General features: G+C 35.9%; 1 protein-coding gene across 1 annotated transcript; it reads left to right on the plus strand.

Moving 5' to 3' along the window:
• The first annotated feature begins 237 nt into the window (after positions 1-237).
• On the plus strand, positions 238-22,522 carry LOC115446070 (hemicentin-1). The gene is made up of 25 exons (XM_037447671.1): positions 238-513; positions 7,130-7,359; positions 7,654-7,779; positions 8,320-8,409; positions 9,270-9,401; positions 9,844-10,009; positions 10,784-10,971; positions 11,652-11,733; positions 11,878-12,035; positions 12,448-12,613; positions 12,939-13,187; positions 13,305-13,377; positions 13,543-13,742; positions 14,351-14,522; positions 15,346-15,440; positions 16,458-16,611; positions 17,045-17,166; positions 17,553-17,696; positions 17,998-18,135; positions 18,698-18,810; positions 18,889-19,119; positions 19,200-19,347; positions 19,895-20,571; positions 20,954-21,136; positions 21,493-22,522. The coding sequence occupies exons 1-25, from the start codon at positions 288-290 to the stop codon at positions 21,775-21,777; spliced, it is 4,548 nt and encodes a 1,515-aa protein (XP_037303568.1). The 5' UTR covers positions 238-287; the 3' UTR covers positions 21,778-22,522.
• The last annotated feature ends 4,827 nt before the right edge of the window (positions 22,523-27,349 follow it).

Genomic DNA, 27,349 nt, shown 5'->3' on the forward strand with positions numbered 1-27,349 from the left:
AAATCGTTCCTATTGACCTTCTCCCCGACAATTTTTTTCTTCACTTATTAATATATAGAAGCAGGACAGTAAAAACCATTGGACACGGGTATTAATCCCGTGTTATTGCGATAAACAACATGAACCACAAATACATACGGTAATTCCCCATTTTATATGACCAGATAGCGTTAATTTAAAATGCTGACCCTTGATATTGTTCGGTCAACATTTAAAGGTAATATATCATAAACATTGTAGCATCTTATTTCATTATACGTTGTGAGTTGGTACGCACTAGTTGGATCATGACCACCATGGCTGGAATATATTTAATAATACCATTGTTATTTTTGTTCGCAAGTTGTGATGAAGTTCCAAAGATAAGTTTGACTTTTGTAATAGACGATACGGGGTCTATGGGTGATGATATAGCTGAAGTGAAAGAGAGTGCTAATGCTATATTTGATGCGGTGTTGAACAACAAAGGTTCACCAATAGAAAATTTTATTTTGATCACATTTAATGATCCTGGTAAGTTTTCAATGTTGGTTTTAATTTAAAAGTTGTTATTTATTTATTTATATTAGTAACTAGCTTATGCTCGCGGCTTTGCCCGCGTGATGGAGTTTTCCGGGATACATTTTTTTTCGACTTCCTTGATATCTATCATAATAATTTTATGACCAAATTACACAAAATCATTATAAGTTGTAGCCTATGTATTATTCTGATATATAACCAATATTTCTGTAAAGTTTCATCCAAATCCGTTTAGTAATTTTTTCTTGAAAGAGGGACATACATACATATATCCATACATTCATCCTGACAAACTCTCGTATTTATAATATTAGAAGGATAGTAATTGTATCAAAAAATCAGAATAAAAATCGCATGACATCCAAATTTATCAATGCTTATCAAAGAATGCTTCGATGGCGTAATTGTACTGCGCGCGCGGCACAACCACTGTTTTGAATTCCAGAATAGGAATCCCGGGTTGAGTCAGTCATATATCTGCTTAGTGTCAACTTGAAATCTCCTTATGTCCGATGTGGTGGGGTGCTCGGCCCTTATCACATTATAGAACGATTCAGACTTGGCGACATGCGTTTCTTGAATAATGACGTCGTATGCTGATTTTCATTAATTAACTAGCTGACCCGACAAATGTTGTCCTGTCCTAACTATGTATGCACGCGCGCATTTTGTCGATCGCTGACAGTGATTTCAAACCACTGTTAGTTATCTAAATTTAATATTGTCGTTAAGTTTTCTTAAATTTTCAAATTTTTCGCGTAATTTTTTGAATTTCTTCTTTCATAAGAACCTTCTCCTGACAATAACAAACACAACAAAAAAATAAATTGTAAAATCGGTCCACCCGTTCATGCGTGATGGCGTGACCAAGGGAAATAGGGATTCATTTTTATATATAAAATATAAATACAATAAATTGACTGCCGCAGTGGCATAGTAGTAGTGTACGCGGTACAAACATAACTACGGCGCTGAGGTCCTGGGTTGAATCCCGAGTCGGGCTGAAAATAATTGGTAAGGTTTTTCCATCTTAAAAATTACTCGGTCGCAACTCGGAGTCAGGAACTTGGCGGTGTGATACCCCCGTGCCTGGGAAAACACGTTAAGCCGTTGGTCCTACGCCTGATCTCTCTCTGGTCATGCCGGATTATCGGATCACCGGACTATGAGAGTGAAAGAACAGAGAGTGCACCTGGGTATTGCGCATACACTTGTGCTCTATAATATGCCCTGCGTACCTGACGAATCTCCAGTTGAGATTGACGGCCATGGCTGAAATTCGGCTAGGAGGGGTTCATGCTGATTTTAAAAAAGGTTATACGAATTTGCACAGAACAAGCAGAATGCTACTGTTGGGTATAAGAAAAAAGTCAATGCAAAAACTGGGTACTAATTTGATCGACTTCAAAACAAGATGTGTATCTCAAACAGATTCCTTGAAACGGGTTATTCCCAAGCTGATTAAATATAAACATATGCTCTGTTATTGACGTACTCTTAATTTAAATCATAGTTGATAACCTTATGGTCGTTTATTGAATGCTCTCTTTATCTTTTTTTAATGAACATAATGTGGAATTGCTATTTCGTAAAGTGAGTATAAACAAAAACGTTACGCTAAGAAGAAACGCTAAGAAGCAAAAAAAATAATAGTTTAAAAAAACTAAAAAAACACGCTTTTATTGCTAATCGAACTAAAAAGGAGAAAATAATTTCTAAGTACAAAGAATTTATATTACAGTAGTAGAAGGTTGAAGGATCAATCATAGTTAAGTACCTCAAAATAAAATTATAATAAACTTGAAGTTATTAACAGAATAATTTAACTCAGAGTAAAAAGCATGGGGTGCTTGATATAGTATGTATTATAATCATTCTATTGGCTACTATCTATAAGAGGAGAATTATGAAAACGAAGTAAAATGCACCCCACGCTTTTTACTCTGAGTTAAATTATTCTGTTAATAACTTCAAGTTTATTATAATTTTATTTTGAGGTACTTAACTACGATTGATCCTTCAACCTTCTACTACTGTAATATAAATTCTTTGTACTTAGAAATTATTTTCTCCTTTTTAGTTCGATTAGCAATAAAAGCGTTTTTTTTTAGTTTTTTTAAACTATTATTTATTTTTCATTTTTTAGTTTGATTTTTTTAATCCATATTAGTTATTTGTATTTTAATCAATAAGACAATTAATTTTTTTTTGATCGTATTAAATTACTTCTTTACCGACGGTAATTACAAAGCTTTACTGCTTACCAAATTTTGTTCCGTAAAATAAATAGATTAATATTTATGTTCTGATTATTTTGTTGTGATTAAGAACCCTTTTGTAAGTCGAGGTTATCATATTATATTATACTATATGAATATTAGATACAGTAATTTGCGAGTATTAGGCTTATCAGTACCTAATGTATAAGGAATGAAGAAGGTGAAAACGCAACTATACTGAAAACGTTTCGGCCTCCGTTGTGCTGTGCCTAGTGCCCGAGCAAGTCCGACAAAGTAAGTCCGAAACCGCAGGCATGCGCAGATCGCGCGCTAACTCTATCTCTTTTACTCTTTCACAGCGGATCTATAAAAGAATTTATTAATCCTGGCGGTCCTAATAAGGATAATGGGAAACTCTTATCAAATTATTGCATTGTCATCGGTCCCTGATACGTGTGTAAAGTTTCAAATTAATCAGATTTCTGGAAATTGGTGAGAATTGAGCTCAAAGATTCCGTTACATACATACATACATAGATAAAACCCAAGCTAATAATAGCGCGTTAAAAAAAATAAGAAGTAATTGTGGGAAAAATAATTCTTGGCTATCAATTAAATTCCTTTGGAAAGGAGGCAATTAAAGAGAGATGACCCTTAGTACCCAAATCGATTTGGCACAAAAACAAATTCATAAAGTTTCATAATTATCATTAATCAAGCCTCATTAGACATAACCATGCGTATTGAATGTGCTCTTTTTTATAGCTTTGAATGACGTGACAAGTTTGTCATTCGCGTGATAGTAAGCGATTCGATCGCCCATAAACATTAAAAACACCATCCAACTTGAATTACAAAGTATTATTTGGTATTCCACTGCGCGCCATCCTGAGACGTGAGATGTTAAGTCTTATTATGTCCAGTAGTTACCTACACTGGCTACAATGTTTAAACCGGAACACAACAGTGACTACACACTGCTGCTTGGCGGCGTAAATAGACATTGGAGTAGTATCTACCCAGGCGGACTCTCACATGTGAGAGACCTACCACCAGTATAATACACTCTATTGCAAAACATAGATTTATCGGTCCATGCATATTTATCTTAAATCAGAATGAGGCAAAATACGGGTATTCCTATTTATATAACTCCACATGTAATTATAATATAAATATGATAACGTTTGGTCATCTATAACATGCAACTCATAGTAAATATTATAGTCCAATATCCTAAAGCCTAGTAAAGCTAAAATTTTAAAATAAAATGTAATTTAATGCATGTGCCTGATAGCTTAAGGAATATCGTGTACCTTTTATAATTATTATGAAATTTTATTGCAAAAAGGACTACTAAAATTAAAAATTGCAAATAAAACTTAACTATTAAATCTAGATTAGTGTTTTTCACTCATATAGGATCGACTGAGAGATTTTTCATACCATAATATGAATTTGTAGATTCTTAAAATTGAGAAAAAATATATTGTTACACAATTAAAATATGTAATATTATGTACTTATACTTTACTTTACAGAAGAAAGTGTAATTAGGAATATCATTGTCAATCAGATCTTCTCCCGTTATGTAATATTAGATATCAGATAACCCCTACTTCTAAATTCATAGAGACATGGCGTGTATGTGCATTATTGAAGTTTCAAAACGATCGGTAGTATTATTTGAATGCTTCTTATCAATAAAAGGTGGGTTGATGGTTGGGTTGCTGCACATGGGGCCAAGACATTGTGGTTTACATAAACAATTACTTAGATTTTTTAATGAATTTTTCATTTCATGCTATTTATCATATTGTTTAAGGCGACCAGTCCCTGAGATTGAAATGTATGTTTTTTATTCGTTTAGTTAAATGTTTTTTAATTCATCATCATCATCATCATTATTACAAAAACTCGTAACCACGGTGGTAATATTGAGACCGTATTCACAAACTGAATGAATACTGGCCATTATAGTTATAAGGATCTGAGTTACTTAATGATACGTTATAAATATGATCGGAAACAGGAAAACAACATCCAGTGGTTGCTATTATTAATATAATAATAACAAGTTTATTTCAGGCCTATTTACCTATATTATATGATAAAAACAACAACAGCAAAATATATTTTTAAGAAAACTGAATCCTATTTCAAATGCTGTTGTGTACACTTCTGCATGAGTGGACTATCGTGAGTCCATTCTATCCACAATAAGTTGCAAATAAGTATAGGAGTATCGCAATCGCTGCATCATGGATGCAAGTCTTTTACGCATAATGGGCATAAAACCGTTTATACCCATCTCCGTGAAGATCTACAAAGCACTGCAAAAGCATGGCAGTCCCATCAACGCATAGAATGCGTTATGATATTGTACGCGCAGCGCTTTCCAAAACAAGACTTAAGCCTACCATTGTTAAGCATCACCGGCGTCACAGTTAACATAAGTTTGAGTACTCGCCTTGCAAACTGTAATTCGCTATTGATACATTAATTTTAATGAAATTTCTAACGGCTCTTATTTATGGGCTCAACAGGACTAGGTCTTCTGCGTAGCTTAAGTTATTTATAAAGACTCCGTCGATGGAGCAGCCGACACGTGGACTGCTGAGCTCCCTTATCAGACATATCAATATAATAATAATAATAATATCAGCCCTGTATTATATACTCGCCCACTGCTGAGCACGGGCCTCCTCTACTACTGAGAGGGATTAGGCCTTAGTCCACCACGCTGGCCTAGTGCGGATTGGTAGACTTCACACACCTTCGAAATTCCTATAGAGAACTTCTCAGATGTGCAGGTTTCCTCACGATGTTTTCCTTCACCGTTAAAGCGAACGATAAATTCACAAAGAATACACACATGATTTTTTATAAAAGTCAGAGGTGTGTGCCCTTGGGATTTTAAAAACCTGCGGACATTCGTCTCGGCAGTCCATTCCACACCCAACTAGGCTATCGCCGCTTTTTGACGCCGCAGACATGTCAAACATGACACAAATTAGCGATGACCCGGGGATAAATTTGTAACTGGAGTCATTCAGTATACAATTATAAATCATGGCATAACGTTGTTTACAAATGGATGTTGTGGCAACTTCAACATGCCAGTACAATAATACTAACATGTAATGCTGAATGCGCAAATTTCTTGCGATACCATTGTCAAGTGATGTCATCACTCATTACTACAGTACGGTTGAGTTCGTCTTTCGGCAATTGATATCTTGGGCTTTCATTTAACATATTCCCTTGTTAGTCGTCAGCATCACCTTAACTGCTATTCAAAGCTGTTATTTATTCGCAAGATTACCAGATGTTAAATGGTCTCCAGTTCTCAAGGAAATCTAAAAAGATATATTAGACATACTGGCCTTACGATCCAATGATGGTTTGAAAAACGTTGATCGCTCTATGACAATTCTGGGTTATCTAAGTCTATGCTGATATACGGATCCATGGTGTTCCTTTGATTCCTTGTTATCACGACGATAAAAACACAGTTTGATGCTGAAGCCAATTCCGTATTGTACTGATCGGCAGCAATTCTTCACGTGTGGGAGACTCTAAAACCCACGCAGACTAGACAAAACCCCACAGCAACAGTAAACAAACCAGCTATTTTCCTGTCCGTTTACGTGGTGCATAATGCTATATATTGCATAAGTATTATATGTACGCTATTAAGTATCGTCTTATTTATATTTTATATACACATACACTGTCTCATCTCTGCATTACTCAAGGGTAGACTGTAAAGAACGCCTCGGGCATTAACCCCACTTGTATATCGACGGTTGAAGAGCTAATTGACTTAAGCAACACTAAGTTTCATTAATATTCAAAATTAGCATTTTAATCTAGGTTTGATTAACATTGTTAAAATTTTTCAAAAAAATAATGTCGCTTCCTTCAATTAGCTTTTCAACCGCCGATATATTCACTGTATATAATAATAATAATATCAGCCCTGTATTATATACTTGCCCACTGCTGAGCATGGGTTTCCTCTACTACTGAGAGGGATTAGGCCTTAGTCCACCACGCTGGCCTAGTGAGGATTGGTAGACTTCACACACTTTCGAAATTCCTATAGAGAACTTCTCAGATGTGCAGGTTTCCTCACGATGTTTTCCTTCACCATTTAAGCATGTTATAATCCACAAAGAATACACACATTACTTTAGAAAAGTCAGAGGTGTGTGCCCTTGGGTTTTGAAGCTGCGGACATTAGTCTTGGCAGTCCGTTCCACACCCAACTAGGCTATCGCCGCTTTTATAAACTTTAAATAAATTAGTAAATATTTCATATTAACCAGGTGATCCCCTTGTCAGTTTGCATACATTACTTTATAAAGAAATTCAATTTATTTCAGACGTTCGGCCACCGACAATAACTCGCGACCGAGATACGTTCAAGCGTGCTCTGAACAATATAGTAGTGGATGGAGGAGACGACTGTCCCGAATATGCAATGTCTGGTATAGAAAGCGCTCTCAAAGAAAGTCTACCTCGGTCCCACCTGTACGTGTTCACAGACGCTTCGGCCAAGGACTACGGCAAATATGCAGAAATCAAAAGCTTGGCGCAAAAGAAATCCTCAAAGGTAACAGATGCGATAAATCGCCTTAATGGTGTAGTACCTCAGTTCTTAGGCTGATAGTCTTTAATTACAGACCACTGCCCCTCTAACAATGACACGTCTGATATGAAATGAAAGCTGGTCAATGTGGATTGTATATTTAATAAAAATTCCTTTCAATTCAATTAAAACAAAACAGTGTTATGGTTGCTGTTTTGACTGGAATTGAAAACAATCCCAGATTTGCTTATTTCATTTCTGGACGTCTTAGTGATGCTCAGCTTTGCTTGTTTGGCTTCAATAGATTTTTCTTTTCAGGTAATATTTGTCTTGACTGGCAGATGTCAATTCGGTTCAAAACAACCCGATGAAGTCGTATATTATGACTTGGCAACAGCAACTTCAGGTCAAGTGTTTCATCTAGGAAAGAGCGATGTAGGAGAAGTGAGTACAAGTTTATTTATGTTTATATAATATTAGTATAAGAAGCCAACGCACAATATATTTTTATATTAAATGCTGTCCAAAAAGACACCTTTTGAATGGAAGGCGTTTATTTATTTTAAAGAACAACTCATCGCATACCTTGATTACATACATATATACCTTCATTGCCAGTATTAACAAACCTTTAAAGTTTTGTGTTTGCCCAGTAAATTGATATTATAGAACAATTTAAAATTGTGTATAATTATAAAATGTAGGTAGGTTGTAACTGTGACTTTTCGGACGACCAACACCTCAGTCCTCTTCGTGACCTGACGGCTACAAAGTCTTCGAAATGTCGGGAGAAAATTGTAATATAAAAAAACAAGATAAAATTCATAAATAGTTTTATTTAAATAGTCTCCTTAATGGTCTTCGTTAAAGTTTGAATGTCGCAAAGTATTCTTTTTTTTGTGGAATACCCTTAAATTAAAATCACCCTCGTAATTATATTATGTGAACAAAGATTTAATTGCTACATGTCATTATTTATTGCAGATATTGAAATACGTGATAGAGTCAATAAAAGCAACAACCACTGTGTTGCACTCGAAAACATACCCTCCTGGCTACGGACACGAAATTAATGTAAGTTACACATACACTTCACACCTCTATCCCCGAAGCGATATGCAGAGGCTCAAACAGGTCACCTACTTTTCGCCCAGTGTGTTCCGTTCCATGATGTTATAAGGAGCAATCACCTTTTTTTTTGTTTCGCGGAGAAAGTGTCTTATGACTACCGCTCAGCCTTCGTGGGGGGCGACTGAGCGGTTATGTTGGGGTCACCGTGCCTTACGACCCGGCGTTGCGCCGCCCGGATTTGATGTCGACCTTCAGGCGAGCGCCAGGCCGAGTCCCTAACCTATATACAACGCACGGCATACCAACTAAAACTCCGTGGTGGCCCTCTTCGGCGCATTAGGGTCGACTGCGGGCTTCCTCTGACGGAAATGTCTAAGTCTACATCCACAGCCGCCCCTGCGAAGGAGCAATCACCTTATCGGACACAAACTACGCACTATTGAGGAAAATAAACAATTTCAATTATCCTGACCCGATATTCGAACCAGGTTACCAGGGACATGACAGCAGTAGCAACAGCAGCAGCAGCAGTGTTCCTACCACGTTCACATTAAAATAACTCATGACGACTTATTCGTGCTTGGCAATGAGCAAATAGTTCACCTGCTACCAAATAAAGTTTGAAAAGTAAATCAGGCGAGCCACTTTTACATCTATTGGTGTCTATTGAAATACAGTAGAAACCGGTTATAACGACTCCGGTTATAGCGACGGACTGGTTATAACGAATAAATTGTAAACACTCTTTAAATAAATGCATATAAAAAGCCTATTGTTTATAACGACTATCGGGTATAGCTTCTAGATTCGGCGATCCCTTCGATGACGCTATAACCGGTTTTCACTGTATCTTTGTTTTCCAGGTAACTGCCGATGAACATATCCGCGATGTCATCCTATCTGCATCGGGAGTTAAACCCAAAATTGAAGATGTCACTGATCCTGAAGGTGGTAAGCCACATACTGAAGACATCACTGATTTAGACGAAGTTGTAGTAAGTGAATTCATTTTAAAATCTTATATGGTAGGCGGGCGCATACAAAAGAAATATACTTGATGGAGATTTATGAGAAAAGTTCTTTGTTTTGATCCGCCCATACTGCCGTGCTAAGCTCGAAAGCGGTATCTTAAAAAAAATCACAAGTTTCATTTTTATGGCGTCGGATAGCTTAAAGAAATGCTCATCCAATGAACTTACCTGAATAACAATATCTCGTTTAGAATTCGATAAAAAAAAACTTAAAAGAGTCTTTATCTCAGTTTTACTTAAAAAACTATATTTAAAAAACTTCGATTATCTCGAAATAAGGTTTCCCTGACATATCGCTTTTGCGCTTAGCACGGCAGTATAGGCAAGTTACGATTTACCGTATAATATTTTACCAAACGTGATAAATCTTAATCTGATCACGTTTATATTGATTTTCGTCTTCTAGGTAATTAAAGTGCCTGATGCCAAGCCCGGTGTATACACAGCTAAAGTGGGCAGCAAAAGTGACACCGCTGTAGTTATCACTGGAACAACTACAATTGACTTCCAACACGGATTTTCAACTTTCAAGCCCGCATCAATAAAGGATACTGCTACTAGACCTCAACCAGGTAAACTTTCTTAATAAACATGATAGTTTTTAGATTTATTCTTATTCATTTAAAATTTCTGCAATGCCTAGGTAGTTGAAAGAAAATATTTCAGCTTGATATGTAGAATTTTATGAGTATAGTTTAATGTTATCATTTCATGGAAATATTTGTAATTAATTGTTAATGCTCGATTGCTGTAGAAGATACCCTGCAACTCTTGATAAGGCAGGGTCAAATTATAACACAGATACTCGACCTACTTACTAGTCGTGTGGGTACACACCCAACACACGTTGGGTAAAGGTTCGATTTAACTAATAAAATGCACTATATGTTGGCATAAAGAATTTATTATAACTTTAAACAAATTTGAGGCGACAAATCATTACACAACACACAACATCACGCATTTTATCCCCGAAGGGGTATGCAGAGGCGCAACCATGGCACCCACTTTTCGCCAAGTGTTTTCCGTCCCATGATGTGATAGGGGACGAGCCTATCGCCATATCGGGCACAAATTCCAGACTCCGGGCTGATACTGAGCAGAAAAAACCAAATATCACTTTGCCCGACCCGGGATTCGAACCCAGGACCTCAGAGCGCTGCCGTACCGTGCATGCAGTACAACTACGCCACCGAGGCAGTCATTCAGACAAATAATTAACTGGCTTTATTCAGCATACTGTAATTAGTTTTTCTAATATTCACATTGTATTGTATTTCAGTTATGAATTATGTTTTTTTAAAGATGTGCCATTTGTATTGTATCATGTTTTTCTACGTTTGCAGAGGTCAACTCTTACTTGTCGATAAAATTAAATATAATTGGAGGCGGAGACGTTAAACTAACTCACGTGAAACTAGTAGACTTGGAAGGGAAACCAATTTTAGAAGAACCCCTTGAAATATTTAACGAAAAAGATCGTTTCTACGTAACCGAGCCTATTATAACTCCAAAAGAAATGTTTCGTGTTATGGTAAGACACAAAAATAAGGTTTCTTTTTTATTTTGATATGAGTTAACACATACCAATTATTGAGTGTCTATCTTTGAAGACAACAAGATCATAAAGAACACTAAAATTTACAACTGAAAAAAAAAACTCAACGGATTTCTTCTGTTTTCCAGTTTTAAAATTCTCTTACCTCCAGCTATAGCAATAAAATAAACAAAATTGTTTGGCGTTATGATAATATTTCGTTGATATTTGAAAATGTGAAATTTGTTTTCACATGTCAAATAAATTCTCATGTCTGTGGAACGCCCGCAATTATTTTGATGTCAAATGACTGAGTCACATTGTAATCTTCTTAAGAGATTCTTGCAGCCCCGGATCTATGGGGGAGCAAGCCGGGGCCCATGGCCCGGGCGGCGAATTCAGAGGGTGGCAAATCCAATCCAAACAAATCCAATACACAACTCATAATTAATGCAGCGTTGAATACTGAAACATCCAGAACATTAAACACATAAATTTATTTCCCGCCCAGCTCGAAATGATGATGATGATGATGACAAAGTTAAAAATATAGCTGGTCGGGGGCGGCATTATCTAGATTTTGGCCCGCCTCCAAAAAAATCAAGATCCGGGATTGCTTTCTTGTACTTTTTTTTCTTTTTATATAATGATTCTACTCCTTGTCTTTTCTATTTCAGGTAATTGGTTACAACGTAGCTGATAAAAGTACAATTACAAGAACTTCACCCACGCCGATCGAGCCGCAGAAACCAGAATTAGGTGATGATTGTTTATTAGAAACATATTTTACTTATTGTATTTTGTGATGAGCTTTCTTAGGGATCACAATAGATTTATTGACATAGAATATGTCAATTTTATTGAATACTAAATTTAATGATATAATAATCTTCTCATTTACAGAAAAGAAAGAACCCAGAGCGCCTAAGATAACTATTGAAGGTGACAAAAAAGTAGTTGATTACAATGCACCGATTAAACTCAGCTGCAGAGTAAATGCTTACCCAAAACCTGATGTTATTTGGCTAGAAGAAAGTTCTGGTTCGACGCTTCCTTCCACGGTATGCTTCGTTCTGAAATCCATCAAAAACGGCCCAAAAATATATTCATATACTTAAAATCAGTTAACCTCAATAAAAATCTGACTTTGTTCATATCTTCTATATTATAATTGACGATCGCAGCAAAATATCCCACTGCAACTGAAGGTAAACGGAGTAGAATCTAGATGGTGTATCAACTGACGACAGATGATTATCTCTCGCCAGTCAACAGAATTATGCCGGCTTGTGTAAGTCCAGATATACATGCTGATGTCAGAACATGACACATTCGCGTAAGCCACTGGGGCAGGTTTTACACCTTGTGTAAAGTGATCGCTACCTGGGTGGTTACAAAAATCTCACCATCAGCATATCTTGCAATGGTTGTGGTTTATTTATTGCCTTCTTGCAACATACTATATAATTTTAGGTGGCAGATGTTGAGCCGCCCTACGAGTATGTGAGCATTTTGGATATAGAGAAAGTAAACAAAAACAGCACGTACACATGCAAAGCTAGCAACGTTCATGGAGTAGACATAAAAAATATTGCAGTAGAGATACCTTCTTATTTCATTGTCATGGAAAGTCCGAAAGGTAAGTGACTACTTATTTTAATTTTCTATTACTGTCAATTCCAAAATTTCGTTTTGTAACTAATACCTATTTATAACGCAATACTAATAATGTAATACAAAAAATGGCGGGGCCGCACCGCACAGTCCACGGTGTATCGTGGTCGCGTGCGCCGATGTGAGGGCGAGCGGGGGGCCCGAGGTGCGGGCGCCGGCCGAACAGCGGCGCGTCGCAAGCACGGCCCATTATTGGCCAGCGGAGCGGCAGGCTTACGGCGGGAATTTACTCCCGGTTTAAACGCGCGCTACAGTTTTCTTTTTCTCTAAAATTACATCAATATTTGCAGATGCCGTTATAAAATATAACACCACCGGAATATTTTTGTGCAAAATTGATGCATCACCGCCGGCAAAGATCACTTGGTATAGAAACGGTAATGAGTTGGGTACAGATGAAAGAATTGTTATATCTCCTGACGGTTCCGTTCTGACTATACCATACATGGATCCTTATTTACAAGGACACTACACGTGCGACGCTAGTAACGTTCTTAAGAGGGAGACATTTAAGTTCAACGTGGCTATTTCAGGAGTGGGTAAGTAAAAGTGTTTGCAAACTAAAATATTTCAATGAGAAGATGATCTTCAATACATATTAAGATTGATTATCTTTTGCATCTTGTTGATTAAAAATCCTAAATTTCTGTTCACAGAAGCTCCTAAGATTGATAAAAGTATTGACGAAGTCCACGTGGCAAAAGGCTCTGACGTTAAACTAATATGCAGGTAAGATTTATATTTTTAGATAAATACATATATTTGGTAGGAAAAAAATAAAAAGTAAATATCGTGTTTCCGAAATATTTTGGGATTAAAATCTACTGAACTTTGTGAATAAAATGTGTTTAATTACCACCAGACTTGGATTTTACTGTAGCTATTGTATTCCAGAGTAACAGAAGGAATACCTCTACCACGATACATATGGCATTATAAGGGGAACTCACACGAAAGGTTTAAAAAAATAAGAGCGATTTATGCTAACAAAGTACAATTGAGAGACGTCACAGTGTTAAATTCCGGTCTCTACAAATGTATGGTTTTTAACCCAATTGGACACGATGTGCACGACATTAAATTAGTTGTGGAGTGTAAGTAGCTTTTCTTTTAATTAAGGATTAAGGTCGCTTACCTGCTTGCATAGAAACGCACCTTTACATACAATAAAAAATTTAACTCTAACCACCCTACGTATCAGATTAAAAAACCGACAAATATGAAAAGTGTACCTACTAAAGAGCACCTCTGACGGGTGGTTATTTGGGTTGCGGTTCAAGCCAAATTTTAATGTATGGAGGAAAGAAATATTTTTAAGATGATAGAACCATGCTGTTATAGCACTAATAGACTGGCTGATTCGAGGTAGTACCACTTTTTCACAAAAATATATGCGGAGACAGTTTGCTTTTGCGTTTTGTAAGGTGAATAAGATTTTTAGAAGCCAACATCATCCTGTCATACGTTATCCTCATTTATTAGTTTAAGTTTGGCAGTGGTCGTGATTTTTATTATTCTGTGGGTAATTAGGAGGAGTAGAAATAACTGAAAATCGGGCGACTCATCTGCTTGTTTGCCTGCTTATGCTATAAAATGAAAAGGAATTAGAGAAAAAGGCAAATCAGGACGCGCCTGGAAATATATCCTTGATCAAGATGAGCTTGAGCTTGATATGTTGGTAATGATGACTTTTCATTTACAGATCTTCCAAAGATAAAAGAAAGTGAGAAGAATGTAAGTGGTAACGTTGGAGAAGAGATAACTTTAACGTGTGAAGTGGACAGTGTGCCTGAAGCCAGGGTGACGTGGACTAAAAACGGGGAAATTATTAAAAATACTCCAAAAACGCCTATATACAGAGATAATAGTTTGAAGTAAGCTGATTAGAATTAGTATAACTTAAATTATTGCAATAATACACCAATAGGTTTTAATTACCAAAAAGAAATTGGCAGCGTTGCATAGGTAACAGATTATGAATGTGCAGTTCGACAAAGCTATGATTAATTATGTTTTTGCGAATATAAAATCATAGGCACATCACATAATAAATAATACTATGTAAATCACACGTCAGACTATATCAATGAATACCAAATGTCTGTAAGAGACGATTATTTAATAAATGATATGACAGCAAAAATATTAATTTGTATTGAATCGACTAATGGACGCTAGCAAACCAGAATTATGTATCAATATAACTTTTAATCGAATATTACCTTGCTTAAGATTTTATGACATTATATTTCTAGCCAAATACGGCAGCAGGTAACGCTTCGTTTTTATTTTTGGTAATTAAAAACTAGTGGTGTATATTGTATAATAAAGCAGATCTATTATAAAAAGCAGCGATAGCCTAGTTAGTTGTGGAACGGACTGCCGAGATTAATGTCCACAGGTTCAAATCCCAAGGGCACACACATCTGACTTTTAAAAAAAATTATGTGTGTATTATTTGTGAATTATCACTTGCTTTAACGGTGAAGGAAAACATCGTGAAGAAACCTGCATACTTGAGAAATTCTCTATACGAATTTTCGAGGGTGTGTGAAGTCTACTAATCCGCACTAGGCCAGCGTGGTGGACTAAGGTCTAATCCCTCACATTAGTAGAGGAGGCCCGTCCCAACAGTGGGACAGTATATAATACAGGGCTGATATTATTATTATTATTATAATAGAGGCATCATTTCAGGCTTAAACTATCGATAGAAGATAACGGTATTTACAAGTGCACTGCTTCTAACCGCCTCGGGAATGCTACGAAAGAAGTTAACCTAACAGTTTACGGTATGTACTATTTTTTTAAATAACATTTTTCCATTCATCATAACCACCCGACAAAATTATAAATGTAGAAGTGCACTGTGATCATGTAATGTAATGTTACATTACATAATTCTATGTCTCATCAAACCATCACTGGTGGTAGATCTCTCATGTGTGAAAGGCCGCCTGGTTAGGTACAACGTAATGCATATTTCTGCCGCCAAGCAGCAGTGTGTAGTCATTGGTGAGTTCCGGTTTGAAGGACATTGTAGCTAGTGTAACTACTAGACATAATAAGACTTAAAATATCATCTCTCTGGATGGCGAGCATAGTGGAATACCAAACAATACTTCGTAATTCAAGGTTGAGTTGAGATTCAAGTAATTCAAGGATGGTGTTTCTGTTGTTTATGGGCGGTCGTATCGCTTACTATCAGGCGAACGAGAAGCTCATCTCGTCATTCAAAGCAATAAAAAAGATCGACATGAGCCTAGTTTCGAGTGGAATGACGAATGGCCGCAGGTTCAAAAAGCCAAACAAACCTCTAACTTTTCTACAGATATTTGTGAATTAACGCTTCGATTAACAGTGAAGGACAATACCGTGAGGAATACTGCATACCTGAGAAATTCTCTATAAAATTTTCAGATGTATGTGAGGTCTGCCAATCCGCTCTAGGCCAGCGTGGTGGTATAAGGCTTTATCCCTTTCTGCGGTAGAGGAGGCCCGTGCCCAGCAGTGGGACAGTATATAATACAGGGCAGTGACAAAACGTCCATACAACCCGATTCCTACCGGCTTCCCTTTTAGCTTTATTAACGTTTGCCTTAGTTTTTGTTTTCTGTTAAATTGGCCGCGATATGTTAACTAAGGCATTTTTTTTATTTACTCTGATTACCTTTCGAATAATTTTACCCTTTACCATTGATACAGGGCTGATATTACTATGTCTCATAATACTCTGCATCGAGTCGACGACGGTATCACCATCGGCGATCATTTAAAAAGTATTATTGCTAAAATTATTAATAAATTAGTTCCAGCACACATAGAACCACCTAAAGAGAGTCCAGTTAACATAAAAGTCGGGGAAGATATAAAACTACCTTGCATTGCTGACGGAGTTCCCAAGCCAGAAATTAACTGGGTGATTCATGATAAAGATGGAAAACCTGTCACAAAAGTCACAAGGTAATATCTTAAAGAATCAGATGTATTTAGAAAGATATATTACAAATACTAGCTTTAGCTCGTGGCTTCCCTGCGTGAAGAAGTTTTCCGGGATAAAAGTCCAGCTATATATTTTTTCAGGGTAGAAAGTAGCCTATAACCTTTCAAGGATCTTAAACTTCTCCATGCCAAATTTAATAAAAATCCGTTCAGTATATTTTGAGAAAATCGGTAACATACAGACAGACAGGAAAGGGGACTTTATTTTATAATATGTATAGAAACACAAATAGCTTTAATTAACTAAAAAAAAGAAATGGGAGATGTTAAAGATGTGTGAAGATGGTATGGGCAGTCAGAATTTTTGATTATATAAATAATCTTGGTTCGAAATACTGTTGATAAAATAAACTTTTTCGGACCTTTTCGAAGATTAATAATATTTTTGTTTTAGTGTGGCTGAATTTCCGGATTTCTTTTGGCCACGAGCCCAACTAGAACATTCGGGCTACTACACTTGCATAGCAACGAATGCTGGAGGATCATATAACATAACATATGACCTTAATGTTAACGGTAAGCTATTTAAAAAATAATTTAATGTTTCTTATAAACACTTATGACTGCTTCGGTGGCGTAGTTGTACTGTATGTGCGGTACGGTAGCGCTCTGAACTCTGATATTTGGCTTTTTTCTGCTCAATATCAGCCCGTCGTCTGGAATTTGTGCCCAATATGGCGATAGGCTCGCCGCCTATCGCATCCTGAGACGGAACACACTTGGCGAAAAGTGAGTGCACTGGTTGCACCTCTACATACCCCTTCGGGGATAAATGCGTGATGGTATGTGTGTGTGTGCGTGTTCTCATAAACGTTATAACGCTTGCATATAATTTTATATAAATAAAATATTTGAATTAATCCAGCACCTTGCCAAAAATATTTATTCAACATTGTTTACAGCTCCACCAAATATAGAGAATGAGTATAAGGACAAAACATTCAGACCAGTTGAAGGAGATATGGTGCTAATGATCAGATGTCGTGCGACTGGCAACCCTAAGCCTGTGATTACTTGGAAGAAAGACGGAAAAAACATCGCTTCAGGTCAGTTGTAGTTCTGAACTGAAATCTTTTCAATTGATGCCAAAATCTGCTTTCCAGCATAATCTTGTTCCTGTCGACAGGTATTTCACATCCCAAGTTATTTAAAACAGCTGTGCCCTAACATAAAGAAATAATGCGGTCTAGAGTTTAATATCAGGGCTGGCATCTCTCACTATTTGTAGTTTGTGATAGTGTAATAGTGAAAGAACTGTATATATACAAGCACCCTTTACAATTTCGAAGGCATGCGGAATAGAAATATTAGAATATTTTTTGACTATGTCACAATGGACTGTTTCAGGAACTCCATGGTATGATATAGATGAACAAGGAACATTGCTTATAAAGAATGTTGACATGGAGTCGTCTGGTACGTACGTGTGTCAAGCCGACAACATCCTGGGACGCGACTCAGAGCTATTCTACGTGGCCGCTGATCGTAAGTGGTACCTCTGTGTATATTAAATTTTCTCAAAATTTCCTGATAGAAATTTTATGAGATAGTTTAAGACGCTGGGAAGGTTATAAGCTACTTTCTATCCCGGAAAAGTCTTTCACGCTGGCGAAGCTATGAGCAAAAGCTAGTTAAGTAAAATAGTTAAGTTGACCACGAAACGTCCGCCAATAGTTACATTAGTATTTTAATTAACGCATAAACGGTTAACTGCAACAACTCTGCCATTCACATTCGCCTTAGAGATTTCTTTTATCTCAATACACCCTTACATTGGTCTTTAGTTAGAATTAGCAACAGAAATCAACGACATAAAATACGCTTTGAATTATACCCATACTTTAAGAGAAATATTTTAATATTCAACATAATCTAAAAAGCCTTTATTAATAAGTGTTTAATGAAGGAAATCATTATGAAGAAGTTTATGCTGTTTCAGTATTTATAAACGTCAATTTAATTGATGAATTATATAGTAATTCAGATATTAATTTCTATAACACTGCATAAATAAATGTTTAGTATAATTATTTATTTTTATTCACAGCTTATCCTTTGGACGCGAAGCCCACATCTACGTTGCGGGTTGAAAAAGGTTCATCAGCTAAAGTGGAGTGTAATGTGCCTCACGGTTTCATAGATTGGGTCAGATGGTACAAGGTATATACCCAGAATCAAATATGTTACCATAAATACGTTCATATGAAAAAAAATGTGACATACGCTTTTATTTTCCAGGACAGAAAATTGCTTTTAAATGGCGACCTCATAATAGATGATGCGAAATTATCAGACTCAGGTTTATATGTGTGTCGAGTAAGCAATTTGGCGAATTCATATTCTGGATACACAAAAGTTAACGTTGGATTCAAGCCGAAATTTGTTAGCGACGAAGACGAAAATGTTGAAATTGTAGACGGTTATTTGGCTGAACTTATATGCACAAATGAAGCTGAACCTCCAGCCAAGGTAGAAAAAAGTAGATAGACTTTGATATTACTTTAGATTTTACGTGGTTAAAAGGTTACATTAATTTGGTTTACTTTTAGATGACTTGGAAGCATAACGGAAACCTATTAAATATATCAAGACAAGAACACTTCTTTTACATGGCACGAAGTGACCACGGAAACTATACCTGCGAAGCATCGAATGAATTTGGAACAATCCATCGTACATTTTACATGATATCACCAGGTAATCTCGCAAAATTACTCCTAATTTTTCATTCCGATAGATAGAATTTAATGGTAGTCTACATTTTACCATATGATTTTTTTATTACTGCCAGTAAAGAGCCGTTCAAATGTTACGTAACGCAATTTGAAGGTGAGGGGGTGTCTTGTAAAACGTTACGACGCGTTACAGGTGCGGGAGGGGGTGTTCGTACAACGCGGTATGTAACATTGCATTTTTAATTAAAAAAAAAATAACAAAAGCGATAGCGATTTTCCGGTACTTTGTAAAAAAAATTGTAATTTTAGAGTTACATAAGTTTTGAAGGAGGGGGGGCGGGGGCGTATAGAAAAACGTTACGTCGCGTTACATGGGGAGTTTAGGCTCAAAAATCTTCGAAAATTGCGTGACGTAATACTTGAACAGCCCCTAACAAAAAAATCATATTAATTGAGTTTCTTGCTTACAGTTACAAAATATTTTAGAACAAACTGCTTACAGCATTTCAGTAGGATAAACAAAATGTTTACTATATTCAAAAGCATTTTTTTCTGTAACTTCTTCGCAGATTGTGTGCTGAGCATAAAGGACGATTTTACGGACAACCAACCCATTATGTTCACGTCTCCTTTGAATTGGCCATCTTACGAGATTTCGGCTGACAGCATGATTATACCTAAAGACGACTACGTTTCTTTATTATGTCCAGGTGATTTCACAATTTTCCCTTCCCCTTATGTGATGGCATTTTGCGAGGGAGAAAAAAAATTCAAAGTCAAAGGCAAAACTTACAAATATACAGATATTAAATGTAAAAAAGAATTTGAACCAAATATTTATGAGACTGGCGGCGAATGTCACGGCGATGATACCGAACTTTTAAATATACAATACGAAGTGCTAGATGGAATTCTTCAAGCATACGACGTGTGTTATGATAAATATAATAATATGCCTGTATATACAAAACATAGATTGGACAGACACCTGGCTGACGTTGAACCGAAAAATAAAAAGTGGCTGAATACCCACTTGTGGCCTCTGAATTCGGATAATCTCTACGATTGTAGAAACGAAATCAGTAAAATCTCAATAGATATACGCAGCTGGTTTCACGTAGATGACAAATGCTGTTTCAGCAGAAGGCAGTTGATAAATCCACGTGACATGATACCGGGCTTGATGCAATCCTCTACTTACACTTACTTAAACGTAGTTCCCCATTGGAGCACCTGCATTACAAACGTAAGTTGATATAATAATATATCAAATATTTCATATTGAATACTCAATAAACAGGAAAAGTATAAATAAAGAACAACATGCAACCCGTTGGACTAATAGTAACCATTACAAGTGGTTATAAACAACAACACCAACTAGAACCTCAAAACACATAATCTATGTTGTACTAGACTGAATTCAATATATCACGCTCCACAGCATCCGTTTAACCATTTTATTTTATTCCTACCACACTGTTTTTAGCAACAGAAATAAAGCGAAGTTATCTACCAAAATGCAACCACGGGTACAAAAAATTCACCACCTATGGTCTTATACTTGCGTGAACTAAAGGTTAGAACTACATCGAAAATTTAATAAAGTTTAAATATATTTTTTTCAGAATTGGGATGACTTAGAGCAAAAATTAAGAAACTTGGTAAAGTCCATAGACTACTCTCTAACCGTTTGGACTGGTGTTTCTAAGCGTGCACAATTAAAATCCAAGGGTTCAATAGCGAAGACTGATATTATACTTGAAGATGGAAAAGGAAAGAGTCAATCCGTGCCAAAATATTTATGGAAGGTTTGTAATAAAATAATTTTAGTTGCATTAATTTCGATTCTTATATATCTAAATTAATAACAAATATTATTGTTTTGTCGCTGTACCACTATATAAATTTGCATGCTTTGGTTTCCTATAATTGAAGAAACACGTCACACTGTTAATTGTAAAAATGCTACGACATTTATTTTATTATATGTCGTGTATCCTTCGTTGGAGGTCCTTAAATAAATAAATAGTTCTGCCAAATACTGTTTCCCCCATACCTCTATAGTATATAATACTCTTCGTTACAAGAAAACAAATTATAACTATTAGTTTATGGCATACGTCCCACTTAGGCCTCATTTTTATTAATTATAATCAAAATTCAGGTGATCCAAGATCCAGTGACGCGTTCATCACTAGCAGTCATTCAAGTCAACGTACCTGATCTGAACAGTTCAGAAGTTTCTGAATACGTTCTATGTGAAGACATATGCGAACACATACCTTGGTTTAGAGGCAGTCAATGGCACAACGTGTCTCAAGGATTCACCTATTGCTGCAGGATTCGAGACTTCGAGAAAGCATTTGGCTTCGAACGAGTTTTCAATAGAGGATATGATAGAGTGTTAACTAAAGTCTCACATCTATCTTCGGATAGTTTATTGACGTAGTTCTAAGTCGGAAACTGTACCCCGCAGGAATTTTCGGTTGATAGTACACGTCAAGTTATCGTTTAGGTAATCTTTTTATGGAAATTTGAACAGTGTCCCGTAAGCGTATTTAGAACTAAAATACGGCAGCATGTACTGGGCGCCTGCTGTGTTACCATTGTAATGGTAAACTTATAATATATGAGAATCGACAGTACGAATTGTTTATTTTTAATATGCACTACTGAACAAACTCTAAGGAACACGGAAAAAATTGTGTTTATTTTAAATTTTGTCTTAAATGTTATACATCAATAGAAGCGAAATTTTATATTCATTTTAATCTTGCAATTTTATAAAAGGTTTGTTAGAAAAAAAATAAAAAATTTGTACAAAAAACTAACAGTGCTAGAAGAAAAAAAAGTAAATTTATGAAAATTTAAATTTTAGTGATTAGTACTTTTTTAAAGAGGTTTCATAAATAAGTTGATATAGTTAACTTGTTCCCTAGACTTTTTTGAGTAGTGTAGTATTGTCAAACAAGTATAAAGAAATACACATACTTTAATTACTTACTCGATGCGGATACTATAACGCATAAATTCTTACTAGGGTACAAAATTGTCTAAGCTGATATTGAAACATTATTCTAACTTGAAACATGAATGTGTATTAAAACGTATGTTTATAATAAAAAGTAATTACATTAATTTTGAAACTGTGTTTCAAGAGGCTTAAATTAAAGTATTATGTAATGTAAGAATAAAACTGATTATTTGATCAAAATTGTTTTCTTTTATGCGACCTGATAAATTTCACCGCTAGGTTTTAATACATGGATTGGTTAAATTTCTTTGCTTCAAACAAACATCCAAATATATCACCGTAAAGAATAACAACAATTAAATATAAAATGCTGCGATAGCCTAATTGGTTGTGGAACGACCTACCGAGACAAATGTCCGCAGGTTCAAATCGCAAGGGCACACACCTCTGACTTTTCAAAAAAATTATGTGTGTATTCTTTGTGAATTATTGCTTGCTTAACGGTGAAGGAAAACATCGTGAGGAAACCTGCATACCTAATAAGTTCTCTATAGGAATTTCGAGGGTGTGTGAAGTCTACCAATCCGCACTAGGCCAGCGTGGTGGACTAAGGCCTAATCCCTCTCAGTAGTAGAGGAGGCCCGTGCCTAACAGTGGGACAGTATATAATACAGGGCTGATGATGATGATGAAATATACTATATAAATGCTGTCATAAGAGTCACAACATCCTAATATACTCATACAAAAAATAACATTAGAAAATATGCCAATATGCAAATTAAAAACGTGCAAATCATGATACGGGAAAAAATATAATATTTGACCGTAGGTTGAGTAACCATCGCATACGCGCAAAACTTTTGTATGACAATCTTCCCAATGTAATCACAGAACTCTTTGTATATGTTATTACTAGCGACCCGCCCCGGCTTCGCACGGGTGCAATATTTCTCCACTATTTAATGGATGTTATTATACATATAAACCTTCCTCTTGAATCACTCTATCTATTAAAAAAAAACCGCATCAAAATCCGTTGCGTAGTTTTAAAGATTTAAGGATACAAAGGTAGGGACAGAGAAAGCGACTTTGTTTTATACTATGTGATTTAGTAACGCAATACCAACATAACCTGTATTTATATGATTGTCTTCCTAGGATCAATAAACACTATACTCTTTCTATACCTCAAATGTAAATACTAACGTGAACTGTAATTATCGGTCATGCAGTTATGTGTTTGATTTACAATAATTTTACGAGTTGACGACTTCGAAATGCTTTTGAACGGATATACAAACGAGTTTTTATACACTTAAACCTCATGTTTACAATTACTATGATATTTCGATTTTGACTGTGTAGCGTAGGTTAATAATTTATATATATATATATATATATATATAAAAATGAATCCCTACTTCCCTTGGTCACGCCATCACGCGTACTGGTGGACCGATTTCACTAATTTTTTTTGTTGTGTTTGTTATTGTCAGAAGGTTCTTACGAAAGAAATAATTCAAAAAATTGCGCGGAAAGTTAGAAAATACTTATATTTTCAGTTGTCTTAACAACTGAACGAGAATATTAATTTTATATAACTGTCAATTGTTGAAATAACTGTCGGCGATTGACAGAATGCGTGCTGCAAATTCATACTTAAGACGGGACAACGTCTGTCGGGTCAACTAGTAGACACATAGTTTTAATTTATTTAAAGTCCATAGTTCAAGCAGTCGCAACGTGCGACAGTATAAATATAAAAGTGTTGTATACCATAGCCACTTCAATAAACACATTAGAACAGTGAACACGTATCTCTTTTGCCGCCTTCTGATATCATACACACAGGTCACCCCACAAACAATATCGGCAAAACTGCGTCAGCGGCGTAATGTACTGCGTGCGCTGTACGACTTTAATTGTCCCACTGTGAGTACTCTGAGTACTCTTAGAGATATTACTATTATAGTAGTGGCATTAAAGCGTGTAAAATGAATATTATATTAAACACTCTTTTTACAGTATTAACGTTATATTAGCAAAAATAATTGCAGAATACAATTTTAATAATTTGTTGACTACGTGCAACCAGAGAATAATAGAATAGTTGCCGCGGGACATATCTTCTCTTCTGCCAGCCTGCCCGAGCAGCCGAATACTTCCGGAAACGCCCGATGTCATCGGCTAGGATAACGGCGCGTAACAATTATTAAGGTTTATTCGTAGGAATTTATTTGGCTCGATGCTTGCATTTACACTTTTAGTGGCCTGTATGTATTCAGTTCTAACAGGCCGGCATAACTGTGTTGACTGCCGAGGGTTTATTATCTCTGGTTAGACGACATTCTACTGGACCCCATTCCGCTTACCATCAGGTACAGTGGGGTCAATCTGCCTTGGTCGTATATAAAAAAAAATACTTTTGTATAAATCACATCTACGAATCGTATAACTTATGGTAATGGGTTATTTTCAAGAAGATAAATAAGTATATAGTTTCAGTTAGGAACGAAAATCAAAATTACCCAGAGTAGTACGCCGAAAGTATATATGTATGACATTTGAAGTAATATAACCAAAATAAGAGATTAATAAGAAGAAAAAAACTAGATTATTGCGTCTCTGAATGCTACACAATATAATTATAGTAACATTGCCGAATGTTTGCCATCATTTTTTATTCAGGAACTATCTAAGTAACATAATATAATTAATTTAATTTCTTATATTTCCCAGGGTTCCTTGCCTGTACTTCCCTGGTAAAAACTGCTTTCCGAACTGGTGGTAGAGTTAATATTGACGAAATTTTACAAGTTTAAATAAATTAATTAATTTCATTTCAAATTAATGTTTTTTTTTTTTACATAGCATATAATTGTTCTGTAGGTACTAGAATATGCCGGCATTATAAAAAAATATATCTTTGATATAATCTTTATCATTTATCAGACTTATTACAATTATTATTAGTATAATTCATATTACACGGATGAGCAGTATAAGAGAGAGAGAACTCTATAGTGATGGGACATTTTTACATCACGTTTTAATCGATACAATCACATCTTACTACAGATTATACAATATACACTATCTCACGGGAATATTGTTATAAAATACTTAAATTTTCCTACTTATGCTAAAACTTGATTTGATATGAGTCAAGCATTCAAATTCCTTCAGTGATTAGCGTAAAGATGTATCAAAAATGTTGAATAACATTTCAATCAACACTTAAATTAAATTTCAATCAAATTTTGATTCAACATATCTATACTATTATATAAAGCTGAAGAGTTTGTTTGTTTGTTTGTTTGAACGCGCTAATCTCAGGAACTACCGGTGCAAACTGAAAAATTATTTTTGCGTTGGATAGCCCTTTGTTCGTGGAGTGCTATAGGCTATATATCATCACGCTATACCCAATAGGAGCGGAGCAGTAATGGCTAACCTCAGGAACTACCGGTCCAAACTGAACAATTCTTTTTGCGTTGGATAGCCCTTTGGTCGTGGAGTACTATAGGCTATATATCATCACGCTATACCCAATAGGAGCGGAGCAGTAATGGCTAATCTCAGGAACTACCGATTCGAACTGAAAAAATATTTTTGTGTTGAATAGCCCTTTGTTTGTGGAGTGCTCTAAGTTATATATAATCACGCTATGACCAATAGGAGCGGAGCAGTAATGAAACATGTTGCAAAAACGGGGACAATTTATTAGTTTTGAGAGCTTCCGTTGCGTGCGCTGCGTAAACGGTTAAAGTTATGCAACAATGATGTATGACGGGATTGTTCCTCTTAAAAAGTTTTAAAAAATATATTATAGAACAAAGTCCCCCGCTGCATCTGTCTGCCTGAACGTGTTGAACTCAAAAACTATCCAACATATTAAGATGAAATTTGGTATGGAGACAGTTTGAGACCCCGGGAAGAACATAGGGTCCCGGGAAACTACTACTTTCATAACGGAAAACTTTAGCCTGAAAAACTTTATAACGCGGGCGGAGCCGCGGGCAAAAGCTAGTTTAATAATATTTGTAATAAAGGATGTCGGTTTGATAAAGTTGTTAGTGCGAAAAATTTTGAAGTTGCCTACAACTCAATAAAAAAACATTGTATATGGTTGCTTGCATCTTACTACGGTTCATTTATTCTACTACTGGCTATATATTATAATAATAATATCTGCCTTGTATTATATAGTAACCCACTGCTGAGCACGGGCCTTAGTCCGCCACCCTGGCCTAGTGCGGATTGGCAGACTTCCCATACGTTCAAAATTCTTATAGAGAACTTCTCAGGTTTCCTCCCAATATTTTCTTTCAAAGTTGGGAACGGAGCGACATAATCGCGAAATATCGACCAAGCTCCTTAAATAAAGATTTAAAAAAAAAAAAAAAGTTGGGAAAGCGGTAATTTAAAAACAATACTCACATAACTCAAGTAAAGTCAGAGGTCCGTATCCTTGGATTTTGAACCTGAAGACATAAGTCTCAACAGTCTATTCCCAAGTAGGCTATCGTAGCTAATCAAAAGCTATACCAGATAAATTATAAAAAAATCTACCCTATTGAAAGTCGAACCGTCACCAATTTCACAACTAGCCTTATAGTGCATTGAAGCATTGTGTAGTTTTATTCAAGTACTTATGTCTCCAATAGGTGTCGCTGTGGTCAGGGTGTACTGCGAAAAACGAACGTCGCGTCGATTCGAAACGAAGAAACGACGAACTTCGGATTTAACTCTACCTCCAAATTACTATGGATCCGACACCGTTCTGTAGTTTACATTAGTATGATCAATTACCCGTATCTTTTTTTTTTGGAGAAAACAGTTTATCTTTGTACTCCCCGAAACCCTATATAAATTTTTACAAATTTCATGTCCGAAATATTCCGATGAACGGATGGAATCCGTCGTCGAATCCATAACACTTCGAAGTAACAAAGCGTGCGATCCGTCATCCGAAACTAGAGATTTCGTTTTTCGAAGTTAGACCGTCTGATGAAAGAGTGATCATGACGTGATATTATTATAT

This window comes from Manduca sexta, chromosome 7, assembly GCF_014839805.1.
Source record: "Manduca sexta isolate Smith_Timp_Sample1 chromosome 7, JHU_Msex_v1.0, whole genome shotgun sequence".
NCBI lineage: Eukaryota > Metazoa > Arthropoda > Insecta > Lepidoptera > Sphingidae > Manduca > Manduca sexta.

What these genes read in the sequence shown, in the direction of transcription:
- LOC115446070 (XM_037447671.1), top strand. Translation starts at nt 288, where the DNA reads ATGACCACCATGGCTGGAATATATTTAATAATACCATTGTTATTTTTG. An exon ending in GCTACGGACACGAAATTAAT is followed by an intron (nt 8,410 to 9,269) that starts GTAAGTTACACA and finishes TTTGTTTTCCAG; the next exon opens with GTAACTGCCGATGAACATAT. An exon ending in AAGAAATGTTTCGTGTTATG is followed by an intron (nt 10,972 to 11,651) that starts GTAAGACACAAA and finishes TTTCTATTTCAG; the next exon opens with GTAATTGGTTACAACGTAGC.